We start from the raw sequence: 23,493 nt of genomic DNA on the forward strand, positions 1-23,493 counted from the left end.
TGTGACAGTTTACTTATCGCCATGGTTGCTTTCCATAGGCGACAATATATTTTCTGCCGGTGTTTTCTGCCAATAACACAAAATCCCAATTGATTTTTTTTTTTGATTGTTTAAAGTTAATAGAGAATATCTTGTAAATATCTTGTCAGCGCCTGTGCTGCCTTATACTTTCGAACAGGCCATGAGGCCTAAAAGTTTTGATCAAGCCTTGTGTCTAAAGGCCTAAAAGGAGCTAATGGGCCATGCCAACCATAACAACGTTCACCCTTTGCAATGTTTATTTATTTATATTTTGGAATTATTTATAACTGGGCTGCTGTATTCCAGGTGATCTAACTGGTGTGTTAAATATTATGTGCACAGATTTTGATGGGTTTCATCTCAAGCTAAAATTTGATTTTGCCTGAAGACAGTAAGTTCCTGTTTCAAGTGTTATATTTTTAGATATTTTTTATATTTTTTCATAAGTCTGAGGAAAAAAATACAACACCAAGGCGACTCAAATAAATGCTTGCAGTGCTTTCTTCTGATTTCAGTTAGAAAATACAACATTTTTTGTTGTTGTTTATATTTATTGGCCATTTTTGTTGTTATTATGCAGTTTAACAGATCTTGTCATATAAACACTGATTAGACTTTCTTCACATCAGCGAGAATTGCAAGATGTTTAATAGGGCTACAGATAAGTTCACAAGCATTAGATCCAGAAGGTGCTCACGGTTGCACTTTAGATGAAGAGTTCACAAAAGAGGAGGAGGAAGAGGAAAGCATAACCCAGACCAGAGACTAGATGCTAAGACAAAATATACTGTTTAGTACCAGGCAAAACAACAAAACAAAACAACAACAACAAAAAAACACACACAAACAATAAATCTGAATTTACATGAATAAAAACATCAATCAAATTTTCTGGGCGAATGGTACGGTAAAACAAATTATCTGGATAAACAGCATAATCACATACTAAATTCCCAAAGTTATACCTACAGCATAAATCTCATTATTGAATAGTTTTTATGAATAGTTTTGTAAATAGCCATCAAAGCCAAACTATGGATACACATTGAGTAGTTTTGTAACAGAAGTTGTATTGCTGTACAGTGTTTTAACAAATTGTAGATTGTTTATAGTTTACAGAAAATAGTTTCATGAAATGTCTGTTACGCCATGGGAAATTTGTATATGTGCATGTAGTCCATTAACAATAAAGTAACAATATGAAAATGCCTGTATCATATTTTATATCTCTCCCTTTTTAGGACACAATCAATAACATATGATACAACAAAGTGCCCCCTCAAACCTTTTGACTCCTGACTCGACTATTTTATTATTCATTTTCTCTTTCTCTTTTGATCAAGCCTTGTGTCTAAAGTTAATCTTTGCATTATTGATCTATCATAAAATGACTTTGTTCTGTTTGCCTTGGATTCATTCATTATTAACAACTTTGCATCCTCTCTCTTTTTCTCTCTTTCTGACCTCGACCCCATGATTCTCCCTTCACAGTTTTTCTTTCTTGAAGTCCAAACCCACCCCTTTCTTGTCTTATATCAACCCCCAGAAGCAGACCTCCCTGCTGTCTCTGTCTGTTGAGCGTCTGCTGTACTTGTTATTGAGATTCCCTGCTGACAGCCCGACTCTGGGAGACCTGTGGAGAGGGAGGGATCCTGGTGTACCTGGCACTGCCATGAGGGAGGAAGGTGGGAATAAGTACTTACAACAAGTCATGGAAGTAATTGATTGCCTTACAACCACAAACTCGCCTCAAACACGCATTAGTGCACAGCCACACACAGCCCTGGTGTAGATTATTCATAACTGTGAGAGAAAAGCGCCTGTGGTAGCCAGGCTTATTTATAAGGCTTCACACTCCTTCACAGATACAAATTTGCTCATTATTTGAGGCTCTTGGCAGTCTTTCTTTTGTGTTTTCATGAGAATATAAAAGCCTGAAAAAGTGTTTTACTAAATTAAAATGGTCTGAATATCATAGCATTAGATTATTAAATATTTAAATATTTATTTTAAAGAAAGATAGCACAAGTACACTTTTCAAGCAAACCTTTTCACAAAAAATAAGTTTGATTGATTCGTGCAACATCGCTTGTGCAACAATTGTGTTGTGTGTTAACTGCACTGGTGCATTAACATGAAAAGATGTAAAGGAGTATCATTTAAGTTCTCTAAATGCAAAAATGACATGCATTCAAATGTTGTGCACAAATATTAAAATTGTATTAAAAATAATTTTTCCTACTGTATTCTTTATATACATTAGTTCATAGGCTATAGCTATTTAGATCTTAAGCATCTGAGGAACAAGTGCACAGATGTCTTTTGAATTCTTAACTTACCTTCAGGCTGTGGAAATACAAATGGAAGACAGAAGACAATGAGCGCAACGCTGAAAATGGGAAGAGGTCATTGCACATTGCATTCTGGGTAGTGGCCGCCATGTTTTAAGACACACTAAGTAGTGTACAATGAAAACAAATACAAATCACCAAAGGAAAAAACGACTGTATTTACGTTACATTTTTAAAGTATGTAAATGTTTTATTTTAAACATTTTAAAATAAATGGACTAATATTTGAATCCCTTGTGTTCATTCGAGCGCTCAGTCGTGTGGCCAGGACACGACACATACACACTCATAGAAATCATACAGCCGCTTTCTATCGTACCACACACAGGAGCAAAGTGATTTTTCTTTTGCAGTTTTTAATATGATAGATAAAACAATAAACACAATTATAGCTGGATCTCAGCCTGTTGATCATGTATTTAATCAACATATATCATATCGCCCTAATTTCTTAATGTTAAAGTATTATGGGATAACATAACTGTATTGTCCTTTGTAATGCCATGCATTGTATTGTGGAAGCACTACACCAAGTAAGTTTTACTGGACTTAAATCTAAAAAATACAGAATTGCTTAAAGAGAAACTGAACAATGAATCAAAGGAGTGCTCTGTGATCATAACGAGCTTTATACAACACAGAGTGATTGTAATGAGCTTTATACAACAGTTCTTTCTTGTCCTCGAATCTGATTGGCTGATTAGAGTGCAATATTAGAGTCCAACAGAACCGTTTCACCATTTGTATCACTCCGCTTGCTGAAGTTGCTGTATTTCTCACATTGAGTGTCATGGGGGACGCCTAAATCCACTATAATTTAAGAATAATACTGTTTTTGTGTCATGGAATGTAGTTTTAAGAGATTTTTAGGTGAGAATGTAATTGTTTAAAACTCAAATCTGCAGTTTATTTATAAAGACAGCGCCTATTTTAAAATTTGCTATGCTGATTTCGGAGCTCCAGGTGATCACCAGGCGCTCAGTTCTCATGTATCCGCCTAGAGCAGCCTTAGCTCGGCTAGTCCTTCTGACATTTGCCGCTGGCTCTGATGTCTCTGTAGTGAATAAACATGAGATACAATTCGTTTTGGGTATATTTAACAGGCATTCGTGGCCTCATGAATCTATTATTTGTTCCTGGTTAACTTTATATATTTATTTTGAACTTTACAGTACAGCGCTGACTTTGTAGCATACGTTTGACTGAATTGTTTACATTTGTCTTTATTTCCTCTTATATAAGCCTCTTATACTTTGTACTTATACTTTTATAATGGCTATTATTGTTCATTAAAACTGACATTTAACAAAAAGAGGCAGAGTTGTGCTTATTGTCGAGCTTTATCGTCGATCGCTACTTTCCGTTATACACCATGCCTATCAAGTAAGGGTACTGTTGGCGGTGGAAACGCAAGCTGAATCAGGGTGTTCCATCCCGAATCGTACCATATACTGTATTGTAGCCTACTGACCCATACCGCTCGGTGGAAACGAGCCATAATAGACTATAAATCTACCGCCACTATTAGCCAGTCTCTACTGTAGCTCCCATGTCCTAAATTCCCAGAATGCGCTGTGACGACACATTTCAAACGATATTTATATTTTCTTAATAATTACCCTGCTGAAAAAAACAATAGAACCCTGCCCAAAACACAATAGAAAATGTAATGGTTTTAATGGATATAATGGGAATTGTATTGGTTTTAATGGAAACTATAATGGTGTCTACTGGTATGTGATGGATTCTATTGGTGGGATGTTAAATCCTATTGGAAAATGCCCAAAACACGCTACAAAAGGGAATTTTGTAATGGTTTTACTGGAAAAAGCTAATGGTATTTTAAATGGAAACCATTGGAATTTCTGTGATGGTATCTATTGGGCTTCTATTGTTTTGTTTTGTTTTTTAGCAGGGAAATAGTACTAACAAATGTCTGCTATGACAAAGTGTCACTATGAAGAGGAAATTACATCATTTGCAATCTCAGATGTCTTTATGAATTTTTGAAACAGGCTCATCACTTAATACAGACATGAAAAACATTTTTTTTTTCTCCTGATATTTCTAGAGAAGTCACACTGAAGTCTTTGAATGCCAATGACAAGGCTATAACAGTAGCGCCATTTTGGTATGAAATCTTTCCACCTCATTACATTCCCCCGTCACAAGCTTGAATTCCTTGATATTTTTTTTTGTTAATTTAGCTTCGGATGACTTAATGCAATTTATTACTTCTACATTGCATAGCAGACATTTCTTGTCTGACAGAATTGCAGAAATGTTCTTTAAAAATGACCTTTTTAACATGGAGGCGACACCCTTTCACAGAACGACTCGTTACTGTCTTCGCATTATGAATGAAGGCATGAACAGTATCCATTTGAGATATTCACTTGATTCAGCACTGCCATCGTGTGGTCATTGATCATAATGGCAACAAGAGACATGAGAATCATAAAACATTGTTTTTCATGCATCATTTGTAGTTTTATATAACTAAGCTTGCTCACACACATACACACTCGCCATTCTGTCTCCCAAGGACTGTTGGATCTGGTTCCACAAGTTACCTCAGGTCACAGAGGGCACTGGTATCGGTACAACATACACACGCACACACACTACTTGTTGGCGGTGATTGTATTTGACAGCTCAGAGGCGTAGGAGAGAGTCGGACTGAGGTTGTGACAGCCTCTCTGCTGTCGGATCTTGTGGCAGCATTGATTGCTGGGTAATGGGTGCGGCTCACAGCCATCGACCGGCTGCTGGGCTTCATCCGCCTACAACTCCCTTTGGGCCGAAGGAGGCAGACAGACAGACTTTCCTTTCCTGCTCGTGTCAGATTGTGCTAAGAGAAACAAGGTGACGAGAAAGGATGTATCTCAGTCCTAAAGCTAATCAACAGAGTGCTGGGTACTTCTAAATCTGTGAGAGTATTGATATTTTTGACAAGTGACAAGACTTTCAAACTTGGAAGGTTATTAAGGAGATTTGCAGAGAGGAACACTGTAGCAAAGTTAAGGACATTTTTGAAAAACATATATACTGTATATGTGTGTGTGTATACATACATTATATATATATATATATATATATAGACTAAAAACTGAAATCATTCATTTTTATCCATCATTCTAAAGTCAATTTAGCAATAATGTTCAGAATCAAAATGAATATTAATTTTGAGATTTACTAAATATTAAATTTGAGTGTTTTAAAGATCAACTTTAAGTGTCCTTTAGATGATGGCAAAGGTAATCTAAAAGAATTTTTTTAATGTCAATTGATAACCATATGGTACCAATATATTGTGAATCCCTACAATACCAAGTAAGGAAATTAATTTTGGTAACACTTTACAATAATTTTAATTTGTTAACATTATTAAATGCATTAACACAAACCGACAATGAGCAATGTATTTTTACAGCATTTATTAATCTTTGTTAATGATAGTTAATAAAGATGAAATAATATCAAATGGATAAAACTTTTGATTTTAAAAATATATTAATAAATGTTGAGATTAACAATGACTAAGAATATATAATAAATGCTGTAGAAGTATAGTTGATTATATAGTTATGGATAGTTTATGTTAACTAATGTACAGTCATGGCCAAAAATATCGGCACCCTTGGTAAATATGATCAAAAAAGGCTGTGAAAAGGAGGACGTGTGTCTATATCGTCCTAATGCACGGTGAGAAGGAGAGTTTGAGTGGATAGACTCTCCAAGGACCACAGCTGGAGAATTGCAGAAAATAGTTGAGTCTCGGGTCAGAAAACCTTAAAAACAAATTGTCAAAGAGCACCTACATCACCACATGCTGTTTGGGAGGGTTTCAAGAAAAATTCTCCTCGCTCATCCAAAAACAAACTCCAGCATATTCAGTTATCAGACACAACTGGAACTTCAAATGGGACTGGCTTCTATGGTCAGATGAAACTAAAAAATGAGCTTTTTAGCAGCAAACACTCAAGATGGGTTTGGTGAACACAGGGATAAAAAGTACCCCATGTGTACAATGAAATATACTGCTGTATTTTTGATGTTGTGGGGCTATATTTCTGCTGGAGGTCCTGGACATCTTGTTTAGACACATGGCATCATGGATTCTATCAAATACCAACAAATAAGACAGACTGACTCTGTTAGAAATCTTATAATGGGCCATGTTTGGATCTTCCAACCAACAAACACAAACCTCAAAAACAACACAAAAATGGGTCACTGAGCACAAAACCAAGCTTCTGCTGGCCATTCCAGTCCTCTGACCTGAACCCTATAGAAAATGAGTGGGTGAACTGAAGAGGAGAAGCACCGACATGGAGCCGGGAATCTGAAGGGTCTGGAGTGATTCTGGATGAAGGAATGGTCTCTGATCTCTTGTCAGGTGTTCTCTAACCTCATCAGGCATTATAGGAGATAATTTAGAGCTGTTAAACTGGCAAATGGAGGTTTCAAAAATTATTAGAGTATTAGAGAAAAACTTTTATTTCATAATGATGTTTCCCACCATTTTAAATTCTTATTATCCAATGAAAGATTACATTTTTGTGATTTTTTTTTAATAAAAGATCAAAATTATTAACAATGCAGATTAATTTTCACAGCCTTCTTTGATCATATTTACCAAGGGTGCCAATATTTTTGGCCATGACTGTAAGGAACTAATGAAACCTTATTGTAAAGTGTTACCTGATTTTTTGCAGCGGAAGTCAAAGTCATACACAATGATGCATCAGTTCACATGATATAAATTATTTATTTACATTACAGCAAATAAAAACAAAGAAAGAACATCACAAGTATGTTAACCTATTGGAAATATATAATACATTACAAAGGGAGCCCTGGAGAGCTAATTTCTTCGATGGTGTCATTGACAACAAATACAAGGCAACATGTGGCACACCTCTCCAGTCATTCATCCATCATCCATCCATCCATCCACAAGCACTTCTCTTTTCCAGACTGTTGCAACCCCAGGGAAGGGATGTTTTTGGCTGTACGCTCTGCCGAAGCAGACTGCCTGTTCTCTTTCCCACTGAGTCTGACTCCAGCCTGCAGGCCAGGTGGAAAAACCACTGCAGGCCCGTCCCGTGAGGCTGTCCCCTGTTTGCGTCCTACGGGAATCCAGGGACGGTAAGGTTTGTACACTGCCAGGAGTCCTGCCTCAGTTCTTACACACACCCAGCAACACCTGTCTGGAGGGGTGTGTGCTCCCACGATTCCCTGGGGCCTTTTTCTCTGCCGTCTTTAGCACATGTCACTCTAAGTTTAAGGGTTCGTCAGATGAGTCTGGTGGAGGCCCGCAGGGTGTTTTCCGAGTTGAAGTGTGGAACGTTTTGTTTCTGCCGTGCTATCCGATTCCCACGTGGACACCTTCTGGAAACACACAAAGAAGGAAGTTTATATTCCTCATTCTTTGATTTAATAGGGCTGCACAATTCATTAAAATGAATCCGAAATCGCAATATGTTTTAGTCTCATATGATCCAGTCTCAGAGTGCCTCAGTTTGCAGTAAATGCTGCTCAACATGATTTCATGTCTGAAGGTGTAAATTGTAAAACTACTATTGTGTGTATATTGTAATATAATTATTTTGTACAGGGCAATATCACAATAGTAGTAGTAATTCTTTATTACATTATATCATTTTTATTTAATAATAATAATAATAATAATAACCATCTGTTGTCAACAAAGGAGATGCTTAAAGGTTTAATACATAAAGGCCTGGTTGCACAGACAGGGCTTAGTCTAAACCAGGATTAGGCCATAGTTCAGTTAGGCCATTTAACTCATTTTTATAAACGTGCCTTAGACAAAAACATTACTGGTGTCCATCTTGAGACAAAACAAAGGCATTGATATATTTTAAGATCAATCAGTGCAAGTTTCTTTCAGTTGAAACAGCTCAGACTTACATTTTAGTCTGGGACTAGGCTTAAGCCTTGTCTGTGAAACCGGGGAAAAATCATTAATAAAATAATTAGCAAAAGTAATATTTCTTATTTTGTTTATTTCTATTTAGTAATAATTTATTATTATTATTATTACTGTCTGTTGTCAAGAGAAGAGAGGCTTTAAGGTGTAAAATGTAAATTGATTACCAACATAATAATAATAATAATTGAATATTAACAATCCAGCACTGCAAACCAGGAGCTTTTATTTTTATTCTTAAACGAAAAAAATAAAATAAAATAGATTGTAGACTAGGGCTGTCAATTAAAAAAAATATGCAATCAAATTAAATCACAACTACATGTATCAATATTTTCTGAAAAATCCCCTAAAACTATAAAGTTACTGACAGGAATGTATTGACTTTAGACATTGACATTGAATTAGACGGTAATGATTTATGACCAGACCAGATTTGTTCCTGTTTTAATTAGTTCCATCTTCTTGCTTACAAACATCAGATTTTACACAGTGAAGACAACCTTTAAGTTCAACTTTAATTGGCTATACAGGTTAAGGGAACAAATCACCTACCAAGTTTTACATTTACAAAACTTTAGCAGTCAATACAATGTTTTTTTTTTTCTATCATTAAAAAGCCTGTCACTGACCTACAGTCTAAATAGTGATCCACTTTGCAATTGCATTTTGCCAATCTGTCTGAGGCAGACTTTCACACGGGACTGTTTTTATTATATTATTGATTTATGTTCCTTATTACAGCGTTTACATAGGGTTCAGTGGGCATGATTAAATGCGTTCAATTTTTAACAGGTTGTTTTTTATATAATTAATTTTACTACATTAATACATTAAACTGACAGCTCTAATCATAATGTATAAAATGCACAGAAAGAGGGAGATGGAGAGAGACGAATGGAGATCAGATAGCGACAGACAGGCACTTGCTGTGGTTTAAATTGTCTCATTAACAGCTTCTCTCTCTTTCCTAGCAGGGGAAACCTTCCACCACAGGGAATCTTTATTATATTTTCCTCGTCGCTTTATTAAATGTCATGTTTTGCATAGGGCAGAGTGCGCCCCTGGCTCTTAAATCGGCTCGGAGGCAGCAGGGTACGCGGGGGACACTGATTCCAGACCAGACCAAAGCTGTTCCTGTTTTAATTAGTTCCATCTTCTTGCTCGCAAACATCAAGTTTTACGCAGTGAAGAGAACCTTTAACTCACTGCCTGAACGGTTTGAGAAAACTAATCACCAAGTCTTAAAGCATTCGATTCACAGCCTCAAATGAACTTTTTGCCATGACAGCCAATGGCGGGTGAATTAAGAAAATGAAGCATAAATATTCACAAGTTTTGTGCATTACTTTTTATTAAAAACTCTTTTTCTTTTTTTGCTGTTTCTCACTCGTGACAGCCTGAACTAGTTTCTCTTGCTGAAAGATCAAGTTTGAGGTTGTTAAGATTTCTGAAAGCAGTGACCCTGGGACCTTTAGCTGGTCTATAAAAACCCAGCTAAAGTCATTTCTTCGTAATTCACTGTTTTTTTTTTATTTTGTTTTTTTTACATAAAATCATTCTACATAATCTAAAGATCATTCTGTGAAAAGATAACCTTGATATCTTTAATACTGATTGAGCAAGGAATGTCAAAGTTTATGGCCCATTTACAAGCTGAGATTCATCCTTTTTTTCAGTGATATATATAATACACTTATTGGAGAATTCTTAAAGTTGTGTAAAATAGGTCTATTTATTATGATTCGCATGTCAAATATAATTGCAATTCAAAATAACTGTTTTCTAAAATAATACATTTGAAAATGTAATGTATTCCTGTGATGGCAAAGCTGAATTTAACATTTATTACTCCAGTCTTCATTGTCACATGATCCTTCAGAAATCATTCTATGCTGGTTGTGCATCTTAATATTTTCTTCTTCTTTTTTTCTGGAAACAGTGATGCATTTTTCTGGATTCTTTGATAAACAGAAAGTTCAAAAGAACGTTATTTATTTGAAATACATTTTTTGTAACATTATAAAGGCCTTTTTAGATTAACTTGACGATAATGTTCTGTTTATTATAAGTGCAGTTTTCAGCTTTAAATACTCACTTTAAAGACTGTTGGATTCTGATTGGCTGTCAATGTTTTTATCATTCATCAGCTGGAAAACAAAAGTTCCAGCAATGTGATTCCAAAAATACAGGTGCATCTCATAATGCACACAGACTGAAGTAGTTTACGTCTTTGGTTCTTTTAATTGTGATGATTTTGGCTCACATTTAACAAAAACCCTCAAATCTCAACAAATTAGAATACTTCATAAGATTTTCATAAGAAAACATTTTTAGTGAATTGTTGGCCTTCTGGAAAGTATGTTCATTTACTGTATATGTACTCAATACTTGGTAGGGGCTCCTTTTGCTTTAATTACTGCCTCAATTCGGCGTGGCATGGAGGTGATCAGTTTGTGGCACTGCTGAGGTGGTATGGAAGCCCAGGTTTCTTTGACAGTGGCCTTCAGCTCATCTGCATTTTTTGGTCTCTTGTTTCTCATTTTCCTCTTGACAATACCCCTTAGATTCTCTGTGGGGTTCAGGTCTGGTGAGTTTGCTGGCCAGTCAAGCACACCAACACCATGGTCATTTAACCAACTTTTGGTGCTTTTGGCAGTGTGGGCAGGTGCCAAATCCTGCTGGAAAATGAAATCTGTATCTTTAAAAAGCTGGTCAGTAGAAGGAAGCATGAAGTGCTCCAAAATTTCTTGGTAAACGGGTGCAGTGACTTTGGTTTTCAAAAAACACAATGGACCAACACCAGCAGATGACATTGCACCCCAAATCATCACAGACTGTGGAAACTTAACACTGGACTTCAAGCAACTTGGGCTACGAGCTTCTCCACCCTTCCTCCAGACTCTAGGACCTTGGTTCCCAAATGAAATACAAAACTTGCTCTCATCTGAAAAGAGGACTTTGGACCACTGGGCAACAGTCCAGTTCTTCTTCTTCTTAGCCCAGGTAAGACGCCTCTGACGTTGTCTGTGGTTCAGGAGTGGCTTAACAAGAGGAATACGACAACTGTAGCCAAATTCCTTGACACGTCTGTGTGTGGTGGCTCTTGATGCCTTGACCCCAGCCTCAGTCCTCAATCCTCATAAGGCTGCGGTTCTCTCGGTTGGTTGTGCATCTTTTTCTTCCACACTTTTTCCTGCCACTCAACTTTCTGTTAACATGCTTGGATACAGCACTCTGTGAACAGCCAGCTTCTTTGGCAATTAATGTTTGTGGCTTACCCTCCTTGTGAAGGGTGTCAATGATTGTCTTCTGGACAACTGTCAGATCAGCAGTCTTCCCCATGATTGTGTAGCCTAGTGAACCAAACTGAGAGACCATTTTGAAGGCTCAGGAAACCTTTGCAGGTGTTTTGAGTTGATTAGCTGATTGGCATGTCACCATATTCTAATTTGTTGAGAATTGGTGGGTTTTTGTTAAATGTGAGCCAAAATCATCACAATTAAAAGAACCAAAGACTTAAACTACTTCAGTCTGTGTGCATTGAATTTATTTAATACACGAGTTTCACAATTTGAGTTGAATTACTGAAATAAATGAATTTTCCATGACATTATAATTTATTGAGATGCACCTGTATTATGTCATTATGATTGCAGCTGTTTTAAATCACACTAACTGCAAACATTTAAATGGAAGGTGCATACCTTTTTATAAAAGGAAAGTATAACGAATGTCATTGTCACGTTGTATGTCCAAGTGTTCATTTTTCGAATAAGTTTGGTTGGTAACACTTTATTTCGATAGTCCACTTTAGACATTCTACTAACAATAAGTAACTTTGCAAGTACATGTCAACTAGCAGTCATTAGAGCATTAGTAGACTGTCTGCTTAATATCTTCTAACACTTTATTTTGATGGGTCCACAACATACAACATACTGACTATGAGAAACTTTGCAAGTATATGTCAACTTATTCTACTAACCCTAAACCTACCCTAACAGTCTACTCTGAGAGTTAGTAGATATGTAGTTGCAAATTAATGAGAATTAGTTGACATGTAGTTAGTCTCAGCCTCAGACGTCACGCCCACGGACCGTTGGCTAAACGTCTAATGCATATGGCACACAAAAGTGGAAACACTTCAGGAGTTTTGAAGTTGTCGTTGGATTGGTTGAATTATACAGGATTTCCGGGAGACGTGTGTCGCGTTCTGCCTGGAAACAAAGATGCTGACATTTCCACGCCCCGAAACGTGACACTGAACGAAATGAACTGTGATTGGTTGTTTGACATGTCGGTCAAACGGCATCATGGGCGGGCCTTGGCCAATGAAAGCTGCCATCTATTCCAGACCTTCAGCCGTCAGTCTGAAGGTCTGGCCACGCGAGACTAACATGTAGTTGACATGTAGTTACAAAGTTACTTATAGTTAGTAGAACGTGGACTATCAAAATAAAGTTTAACTGTTTGGTTTTAGTTATTTGACACTATAATAATGGGTTGTGGCTCATGATTGTGAGCTTGTGATTGGCTCTGCGGGAGTTTGGTGGGACTTTGATACTACTGCACAGACTTTGGCTCCAAATGACGGCATCAGTGCAAAATTTGAAACTGAGATTTATAATCCTGAAAGCTAAATAAATAAGCTTTCCATTGATGTTTGGTTTGTTAGGATAGGACAATATTTAAGTTTTGATATATTTACGGTAGGAAATTTACAAAATATCTTTATGGAACATGATCTTTACTTAATATCCTAATGATTTTTGGCATAAAAGAAAAATCAATAATTTTGACATACAATATTGTTGGCTATTGCTACAAATATACCCGTGCTACTTATGACTAGTTTTGTGGTCCAGGGTCACATTTTGGCTTCAATTTCCTACAGTGGAAGGAAATAAGCACACATTCCGTCTTTTTCATTCAGTCCGTCTTTTTTGCACATATGACTGGCAGACCAAATTGCGCCACTTTTTGTTTTGTTTCATTCTTTTACTAAGGGTTTGTTCTTCCTAATGATATTACGACAGTTGTAGCACCCTCCCACTTTTGATGTCCATTTAGCCCAGTTGTACACCCTCTGAAACTACAATGGTGAAAGTTATTCTAAAAACGCTGGACGTTAAATCTCTGCAAAACATTTTTGCTGCATTGTTGTGTCTCTTTGGCAAATCTTTCACCGTCTTTAATCAATAAACCCTCTCCTTTAGAATCCTACAGGGCTACTTTTGGAGAGTTATATTAAATGGATTGTAGTCGAAGCCCATTTGTGCTGATTATACAAAAGTGTGGTGGCAATTTCCCCCTTGGGAACAAACACTGAGGGCAACAGAGCCATTACGACAACATGGTCCATTCCACCGGCCCGCGTGTCCCTGGGAGCCTCGTTACGGGACAAAGCAACAATCAAAACAATCGTAACACATTAGAGCCCTCAGAAAGCCTGCTTACAGGTGGAGCGCGGAGGAAAAACAGACGAGCCATACTGAGCGTCGTAAACTTTTAAAAGGTCAAAGAGTCTGAATGATCACTCATCAGAGAGAGCTTGATTTTCTTTCCTCGCTCTTTGTATTTTCACTCTCTCAACCATTACTTTTGCTACCTCCCTATAGCTCTTACACTCTGCATGCAATGCGGCGTCAGAGAATCATTACAATCACCTAATCACTACGCCGGCTCTGCGCCCTTGCAGGAGTGTGTTTGATTAAACATGTGCTTCAGTCTGAGCATCTTTGATTAGCTCGACGGAAAGACAGAGAGCGAAAGACGCCGACAGACAGAGGAGAGCGAGGGTGCGAGACGGTGAAAGACAGGACTTGAGAAAATTAAAGGGGGAGAAAGCAAGAGGAGACAGATAAGAGAAAGACGTTCCTAAGTCACTGCTGCAGTTAGAAAGTGTGTTGCTATAGAAACCGGTTGCAGGCTGTAAGGTGAAGGAGGGCACTGCGGTGAACACCGTGCACTTCTGAAACACCTTTTACTTCATGACTATGCATGCGTGCAGGTCAGGTTTCATTATATGATGGTTATTCATAATTGATAGTTAGTTCTCTGGATATTGCAATCAGAGTTGTTCTGATTTACAGAAATTTCATTTATAAACTTGCGTGCCTGCAACTGCATGCCATAATATTTATGTATGTAGGCTTCATATTTAGCTGAGAAGTGTTACTGAATTAATTTGCTGCTTCGTGCATCAGACAATCGTGGAAATCACACTGCCCTTCTCAGGCACAGGAAAAACAAAAAACTGTTGAATTTTGAATCAATTATACAGAGGAACTGTGCAATGCGACAATACTCGAACACTCCCATTCCATTATAATCAGCAAAGCTGTGACTGCAGCTCTACATGTGTGTGTGTTTCTGTATAAACACAGTTCATAGTCACATCAAAAAATACTTGGACACTTAAAGTCTCACTTAAAATTATTAATGCAAATAAGGATGTTTTCACTTAAGTGTCAAGACACTTTTGTAGTAACTGTATATTATGTATAATAAAAAGGGGATAGTTTGTCCAAAATAACTGAAATATGACCATACCATTCAAAAGATACAATTTAATTTATTCCTGTGATGCCAAGCTGAATTTTCAGCATCACCTCCAGTCTTCAGTGTCACATGGTACTTCAGAAATAATTCTAATATGCTGAATTGGTGCTCAAAAAAAAAAAAACATATATTATTAATGTTAAAAAAACAGCTGCTTTAATATTTTTGTGGAAAACATTTTTAAAAATTTTAGGATTCTTTAATGGATAGAAAGTTAAAAAGAACAGTATTTCACAGTAAATAGAAACCTTCTGTAATGTTAGAAATGTCTTTACTATCAATTATGATCAACATCTTTAAAGACGAAAAAGTGTACATTTCTTACAAACAAACAAATAAATAAAAAATAAAACAAGCTGACTCAAACTTTTGAATGTGTGTATAGTGTTATTTTTTCTATGAAAAATAAAGAGCAGAGTTAACTAGAATGTTCAGGCAGTTTGGTTCTATACAATGATAAATAATAAATATGGCTATCCATGTCAAAAAGATAAAAGTTTAGTACAACCTCTAAAATAATTTGATAAAGAGTTAAAGTTTTATGACAAAGTAAAGAAATTAACAGTACATCAAAAAATTAATTTAATTAAAAAAATAATTAAAATAAAAAAACATATTGAATAGGTAATACATTTTTAAATATAATTCAGTTTATTTGTTAGTTTTCACACAAAACAAAAAGAAAAGAAAAGAAAGAAACTTAAAAACCTATTTTATGAGGATCACAAAAACAAGGAAAATATAACAATATGTCCTTTTTGGGCTTCCATATGTTCTGCCATGATTCCTGTCAACTTGAAATCTCTGTGCTGTTTAATACTGATTAATACTTATCTACTGATTAATACTCTTGTGAAATAACAAATAAAAATACAATTTTACAGCTTCAGTTTCATACTGAAAAAACTATGCATATGTGGATAGACTCCTGTTTAAACACTGTCTGTTCATTTAGCTCCAACATTCCTGACTTATTCCTGTAACTTTTGGATTTCATTTCCAGCTGCAAAGTGATTGTCATCAGAAACGTGTGACTGTGCATGTGTGAAGTTCTGTGTGTTTAATTAACATATCTGTGTGATTTGTGTGTTTAAGCTCACCGTGTGATGCAAAGCACTACGAGGCAGATAATGGCCACTTGCAGAGCCCCAATGATGGATGCGATCAGAGCGTACCGCAGTTTTCCCGAACCAGGTACCACGTACATCACGTTATCGTCCTTCCTGTCACACTGCGGCCCAATGAAGCCTGAATGACAACTGAAAAACACACACACAGACGAGATAAAACAATGTTAGAGTTTAAAGCAAAGAAAAGACGGGGAGACCATAATCAATAACTACTTTCAGCAGGTGATGATAGAGGGCAGTGTGCATAATCACATGGCAGTAGGATGTTGATGTCACTATTTGTGGATAATTACTAGGCATTCAGTGTTTATAGGTGCAAAAAAGCAGTGGAAGTGTGTGTGTGTGGGAGTGAGTGTGCAGCGGGGAGCTGGTGCACACTGGGAAAAACATAGTCTTGTTTAATTAGAGCCTCGACCTCTCAGAGGAGGCGGTTAAAGGGACACCTGCCAGCTGACACACACACACATACATGCACAGCTGGTAGGAATGAGTCATCTTTCAGGGGGAGGCACACACACAATTTCTCTTCTCTTTTTCTCTTTCCTTCACACTTTTTCTCATCTTCTCTCATTTCTTGTTCTCTCCCCTGCTTTTGACTTCTCAGCGCTTCTCCAAAATCAATCTCACACTGTCCTTTAAAGAGTCTGTGGGCACGTGGGTGAGGGAGAAGGAAGAGTTTGATATGTTGTCCGTGTTGTGTGGTGCGGTTACCTGCAGGTGGGGGGCGAGAGGTTGCTAGGATACTCGCACTCTCCATGGACACAGTAGTTCTTGTAACGCTCCGGACACGGGATGTAAAGACCCCACGGTACCTCGCTCACCTTGTCTTTCTCCTCTAAACACACCCCAAACAAGAGAGAGAGAGACTGTAATTCCACAAACAGGTTTATGTTGTCAGGTTAGTTGTTGTGAAGGGTCAGTTTGTGATGAAATCGTGAAAGTGGTGTAAAATAGTGTATAAAGCGTCCTCACGTAGAAAAAAAAATAAAAAATCCACAGAACCACTGCAAACATCACAAGTGGTTTGCATGGTGGCAAATTAACACCCACCACCAGCCAAATGCAGGTATTTGTTTGCAGTCTATCAGCCAACTTGGCAAGTGACATGCTCAAATTATATTTTAATAACGACTCGCTCTTGTCGAAGCAACACATTAGATTATGCTTTTGAGAAAAAAAAAAAGCTTTGCTTCAAAGGGTCATAAAATGAGAGACTCAAAATGTTCTTGATATTTACACATTTAAGAGGTTACTCTGCAATAAAAACATACTGCCCCAGTTTAACATATCAATTATTCTTTTCTACCCTTCTAAAATGGCAGGATTTTAAATCTGGAGAATTGTGACATCACATTTTACCCTCGACATGTCCGTAACATGCATCATCGTCGTATGTACTCAGGATTTGTTCTGAACAAGTCATGCCTCTCTCCGTCAATCATAAGCGTTACACTGCTGTTAGGTAAAGACCTTTTTTGGTACAAGTTTGCTTTGCAAACTTTATAAAGTAACCTTGAGAAACAAAAAATAAAAATCACGATTCCTTGATTAAATTTGAGTACTCATTATAAAAAATCCCCGAAGGCATTTAGACCGCGTTCCACACACAAGAATCCATGAAAACCATTATTAGACCGTTTTCTAAGGCTGCGCAAAATAATAAAACCATCCTAATAAAGCATAGTGCTATTGTGATTTCACAAAGGCTGCGATTCAGTTAAATAAATATATGCGCTGTGGGTTTAATATGTGCTTTATTTATATGCGTGTAGGTTATGTGCATCTGAGAGCGGCTCTGTTCACAGTAAATGCTGCTCCACACAAATACTTATCATTTCCATGCACGGACCGTCTCAAACTCCATCTCTGCATATGCTGTAAGTCTGAGTTGCTTGTAGAGTTAAATCTATCAGATTTATAAGGATTTATAAATCTAGGATTTATAAATCTACACTAACTCAGGAAAATATATCGTTATCTTTGTAAATATGCTAACTGTTTATCGTGACTTCACAATAAAAGTTTAAACCCTTGCTCTGAGTTTATATGTTTTGATGTCCAGCATTTCTATTATAAAGAAGAAGAAATTAAAGATTAATTGGACATTTGAATTAAATGTTGTTTAGTCAATATTAAACATTGATTAGATGTAAAGTGTAAAAAACAGTCGTCAGGCTGTTGAGGCCCTCTGTAGGCATTTGATATAATACATAATGTACATTAAGAATTATACATTAAATATGATTACTTACTTGCTTTTGATATTTTACATGAAACAATTATTATTGCATCATTGCTATATATGTATTTCAAATGATTTTAAAGTACATTGTTTGCTTAGGCCTATTTTTATAAAAAAAAAAAAAAAATTGATTACTCGACTAATCGTTAGAATAATCAAAAGATTACTCAATTGACAAAATATTCGTTAGTGACAGCCCTAATCTGAAACTGCATTTCATGACTATCATGACCTGTAATCAGTGTAATATGTAAGGGCTCATGTAGAGTTGTTCACAAAAGGTTTACTGTTGTTTATGCATAAGTGAATCAAGCCAGTGATTAACGATCAACTTCACACTGTTGTTAGCAGTTAGTAAACCATCTGTTATCTATATTGTGATTATTTTATATACAGAAAGTGCTCAAAGTGATTTGATTTCAGAATTTTTGCCAAAACTCCTAATCATAATCAATGACACAGTTTACACTGCTCAACGTGTCTCTTATTCTTTACTTCCAATGGACTGTTCAAATCAGAGGCTAAATTCAGGGTAGAAAATGACCATTTGTATCTAAATTTATGACGATTTTTTTTAATGAAGAAAAAAAAAAAACTCTGAGATTATAAGTGCACCTCAGGAACATTATAAAATAAAATTTGCTGTCTTTTTCAAGACACGTAAAATAACCATGTTGTAAAATAAAACGTGAAAATATCTTGAGCTTCTTTTACCCACCATATTTCAGGCATTTAAACAAAAAACATTGATTTTGGGACTTTTGGGAAGTTCAAAAATGCTAACTTGTTTCCAGGTTTTAGGACTCATTCCTGCAGGACTCTATATGTGAATGCGAATGAAATTTGAGAGCTGTGGTCTTCAATTTCTGTCTGTTCCTCACAGACCGTTCTAAAATTATATGGACTTTGCACAATGAGGGTGAGTAAATGATGACAGAATCTTAATTTTTCGATGAACTAGCCCTTTAAAATACTATTTAGGACAGAGTGCAGCGTTTCGTCTCTAAACGGTGAGGAGAAAGTGTGTGTGTGTGTATGTAAGAGCGCATTTGAAGGGTATCCATGTTAAGTCAATGGAGGGATCAATGCTACAACAGTGACACCACACCGTCCTCTGTTTACTCAATTAATCACAATCTTTCTTTCTTTTCTTCGCTATCTCTCTCACTTTTAAACTCTCTCCTGACACTGTCTGTGAAGCAGGTCACAGCACTCAGTCAAACTGTCACACACACTGGGAGGTATCAGGATATGGTGGCCTGTTGAGGACACATAAAGCAGGCTAGTTCTCCAGAGACTCGATATGCTCCTTCTCACTGCTCTGTTTATCACAGGAAAGGAGCGACACTTTGTTTTTAGAGCTGTTAACATTTATGTTTGGTGCCGTTTTATTTAATGCAATTAACACTTTTAGTGAATGTGAAAAAAATAAATAAATAAAAAATTTAACGTACTATATACTGTTCAAATGATTTTTATTGTTCATGAAAGAAGTCTCTTATGCTCACCAAGGCTGCATTTATTTGGTCAAAAATAAAAACAGTAATATTGTGAAATATTATTACAATTTAAAATAACTGTTTCCTATTTTAATATATTTTAAAATATAATTTATTCCTGTGAGGGCAAAGCTGAAATTTCAGCATCATTACTCCAGTCTTCAGTGTCACATGATCCATAGCATCCTCCTAATATGCAGATTTGGTCCTCAAGAAACATTTCTTATAATTATCAATGCTAAAAACAGTTGTTCTGCTCAATAATTTTGTGGAAAGAATGTTTTTTTTTTTTTTTTTTCAGGATTCATTCATAAATAGAAAGTTTAAAAGAATGATTGAAAGAATGATTTTTGTTTTGGTAACAATGTAATACCGCCACTTTTTATCATTTGAATGTGTCCTTTCTCAATAAACATACGTCTCTTCAAATAAAAGCTATTTTAGATTTCTTCATTTATTTTGAATTGAGCTAAAAATGCATCAAAAACTGGTGTGAGGGTTTGGATGGAAGGGGACAAAAACATTAGATACAAAAATTATGATCAGGAGTTTAATTTATGACTATGATTGGGGCTGGGCTGGGTCAAATTGTCAAAAATTATTTGAATCTACTAACATTTATGTTGCACTATTCAGTTGACTATAGTTACACTTATTAAAAACCATCAGCAAAACATAGTTGTCACGGGCGTGTGGTTGTGGCGTAAGCGGAATGAACATAAAAGAAAGACGGGAGAACGAAACGGCTTCAACACACTTTTTCCCATTTATTTTAAACTCAACTTAACATTAATAACGGACAAACACAAAGGGAGAACTGAGGATATTTAAAGGAGAGAGAACAAAAGAGCAAACAACGTAATCAAACTCAGGTGGGGACAATGACAGATAATTAACTAACAAGGAACGGAACTAAACCAAATAAGGACAACGGGGACTTCAGACGGGGCAGACACGTTACAGTACCTCCCCCTCCCGGTAGGCGCGTCCCGCGCCGTAACAGTACAACCGGGGAGTGGGGGTGGGCGCCCTGGATGCCGGTGCAGGACTGGGATACTAAGGAGGCATCCAGGGCGGAACAGGAGACTCTTAGTGACCATGGCGGGTCAGGGGACTCCGAAGGCCATGGCGGAGCAGGGAGCTTGGGAGGCCTAGGAGGAGCAGGGAGCTTGGGCGCCCAGGACGGAGCAGGAGGCTTGGACGACCATGGCGGATCCGGGAGTTTGGGCGCCCAAGACGGAGCAGGATTCACCGGGGAATAGCCCCCCCCAAAAAATTTTAAGGGTGAAATTAGGGGCTTTCAATCTTAGCGCGGACTCTTGGGGTCGCTCTGGAAGCGAGGACCTGGACGGAACCAGTGGAGACTCTTGAGGGCGCTCTGGCAGCGCAGACACTAGGGGCGCTCTGGAAGCGCGGAGCTGGACGGAACCAGCGGAGACTCTTGAGGGTGCTCTTGAAGCGTGGACTCTTGGATGCGCTCGGACAGAGCGGAGCTAGGGAGGCGCCTTCGCGGCGTAGGCACAGGGGGCCGCTCTTGAAGCGCGGGCTCTTGGATGCGCTCGGGCAGTGCGGAGCTAGGGAGGCGCCTTCGTGGCGCAGGCACTGGGTGGCGCTCTGGAAGCGCGGAGCTGGACGGAACTAGCGGAGGCACAGGAGAGCTGGACACTTCCCAGACACCGAAGAATGGCCTCTCCCCGAGCCGGAACATCTCGATGATGGTGGAGTCAGCCAACGTAGTTGTCGCGGCGAGCTCACAAAACTCCCAGGTGAATTTATAGAATGGGAGATCCAGGAGGACTAGGGCGGCGACAGCTTCCACGAATTCCATTCTGTTTTCGGTCCGTTATTCTGTTACGGGTTGTGGTTGTGGCGTAAGCGGAATGAACATAAAAGAAAGACGGGAGAACGAAACGGCTTCAACACACTTTTTCCCATTTATTTTAAACTCAACTTAACATTAATAACGGACAAACACAAAGGGAGAACTGAGGATATTTAAAGGAGAGAGAACAAAAGAGCAAACAACATAATCAAACCCAGGTGGGGACAATGACAGATAATTAACTAACAAGGAACGGAACTAAACCAAATAAGGGCAACGGGGACTTCAGACGGGGCAGACACGTTACAATAGTAAGCCTTTGTGTGTGTGTGTGTGTGTGTGTGAGAGAGAGAGAGAGAGAGAGAGATTTGTGTGAGGGTGAACCTTCCTCATAACCTCCTCAGATCGTGAGCAGAATGAATGTGATTAGACTCTCAGGCTGGAGCAGAGGTCAATACATTTGTGATAAATAAATTGAGAGTTGAGACTGACCCTTACAATGTCCGAGGTATTTGACCTCAATCCTCTCCTGCTTCTGACACGACACCTCTTTCACCTGGCAGGGGTTGTCATAGGAACGGCCGTCAGATGCACAGACTGGATTAAAACTGATGTGGGAGCAATCAATGTTGCACACACACCTGCAGAGTGAGAAAGAGAGAGAGAGTAAATTTTCATAGCGGAGTAAACTTTAGTGTTCAAACTAGATGGAGATTCATGTCTGGGCTTTGCTCATAGAAAGAAGGGTCAGGCAATAAATTCCATATAAGAGTGTACATGATTCACATACATTTTTTTGTGTAAACTTTATTGTAGTCTTGTCCCAGACCAGTGTTATTTGAGTATCATGAGATACTAATATATATATATATATATATATATATATATATATATATATATATATATATATATATATATATATATATATATATATACATATATATATATATATATATATATATATATATATATATATATTATATTTTTAATTCGTTTTTATTTTTCTGTTTTCACTTAAATGTTTTTTATTTCAATTTTTGTTTTTGACTTCATCTTAAAATAAGAAAATCCATCATGACATTCATTTTTAAACTATAATGATCTAAACAAATAGGTAAATAAACCATTTTAATACGTATTGTATGAAAATGATTTATTTACATTTTTAAACTCATCCCTTCCGCCACAATCAACAATTTTGTTGTTTTTATTAAAGTTAGTGTACTTGGTTACAATGGCAGTGTGCAAAATTGGTATGAAATATGAGATGTGATGACATTTGTTCATTAGGGATCAGTTAATGCATGTATAGTATATCCACTGTTGGACGTTTAATGAAGGACTTTAATTTCCAGAAGTCCACAGGGCCCAAAGTGCCCAGCGTTGAAAAAATGCCCATAAATAATTATGCACAATAAGAAGAAAAAGCCATTTAAACAAATCACAGCAAATTAAATGCCAACTATTAAAGGAATTAACAAACATATTTAAGTTCAGTAATAATAATTTGTTTCTGAAACTTTCAAAAAAGAGAAATACGGAGTCTGTTAACACTTTGGACTTTGATTAGTGTTGGACTTTCCACTTCCAACAAAGAAATATGTAGCTTTGGAGACACAGATGCTGAACCTCCAGCATCTCATTGATGATTTGAAACACAACGTTTCAAGTAAAATGACACATTCAGTTTCAGCAGCAGGAGGTTTATTACTGTTCGAACAGTGTGATTCTCCTCCACATTTTAAAATCTAGTTTTATTCAAGCAGCATGTCCAGAACAACTGCTGTAGCAAAGCAAAAGCAGCAATGTTGAGAAAAACAAGTAACTGTGAGACAACAGACTGTCATTTAACAACATATTTTGCTGTTGTTTTGGCTATTTAGGCAGTTGCGCATGCATTTTTTTCCT

The 23,493-nt window shown here is 37.2% G+C and overlaps 1 protein-coding gene across 4 annotated transcripts in view; it reads right to left on the minus strand.

The window, feature by feature from the left end:
- Positions 1–7,103: 7,103 nt before the first annotated feature.
- The window catches only part of tmeff2b (transmembrane protein with EGF-like and two follistatin-like domains 2b), a 59,415-nt gene continuing 43,025 nt past the window's right edge, over positions 7,104–23,493 (minus strand). For 2 of the 4 annotated variants that reach the window (XM_058779161.1, XM_058779164.1), the window contains exons 6-9: positions 22,078–22,226; positions 16,734–16,857; positions 15,993–16,151; positions 7,105–7,766 (exon numbers count right to left, since the gene is read on the minus strand). In XM_058779161.1, the coding sequence (XP_058635144.1) occupies positions 7,670–7,766; positions 15,993–16,151; positions 16,734–16,857; positions 22,078–22,226 (529 nt within the window). In that variant the 3' untranslated portion in view covers positions 7,105–7,669. Of the gene's footprint in view, positions 7,767–15,992; positions 16,152–16,733; positions 16,858–22,077; positions 22,227–23,493 lie in introns of all 4 variants that reach the window. The other 2 variants (XM_058779162.1, XM_058779163.1) reach the window with 2 other exon arrangements.

Source organism: Onychostoma macrolepis, chromosome 06 (assembly GCF_012432095.1).
Source record: "Onychostoma macrolepis isolate SWU-2019 chromosome 06, ASM1243209v1, whole genome shotgun sequence".
Taxonomy (NCBI): domain Eukaryota; kingdom Metazoa; phylum Chordata; class Actinopteri; order Cypriniformes; family Cyprinidae; genus Onychostoma; species Onychostoma macrolepis.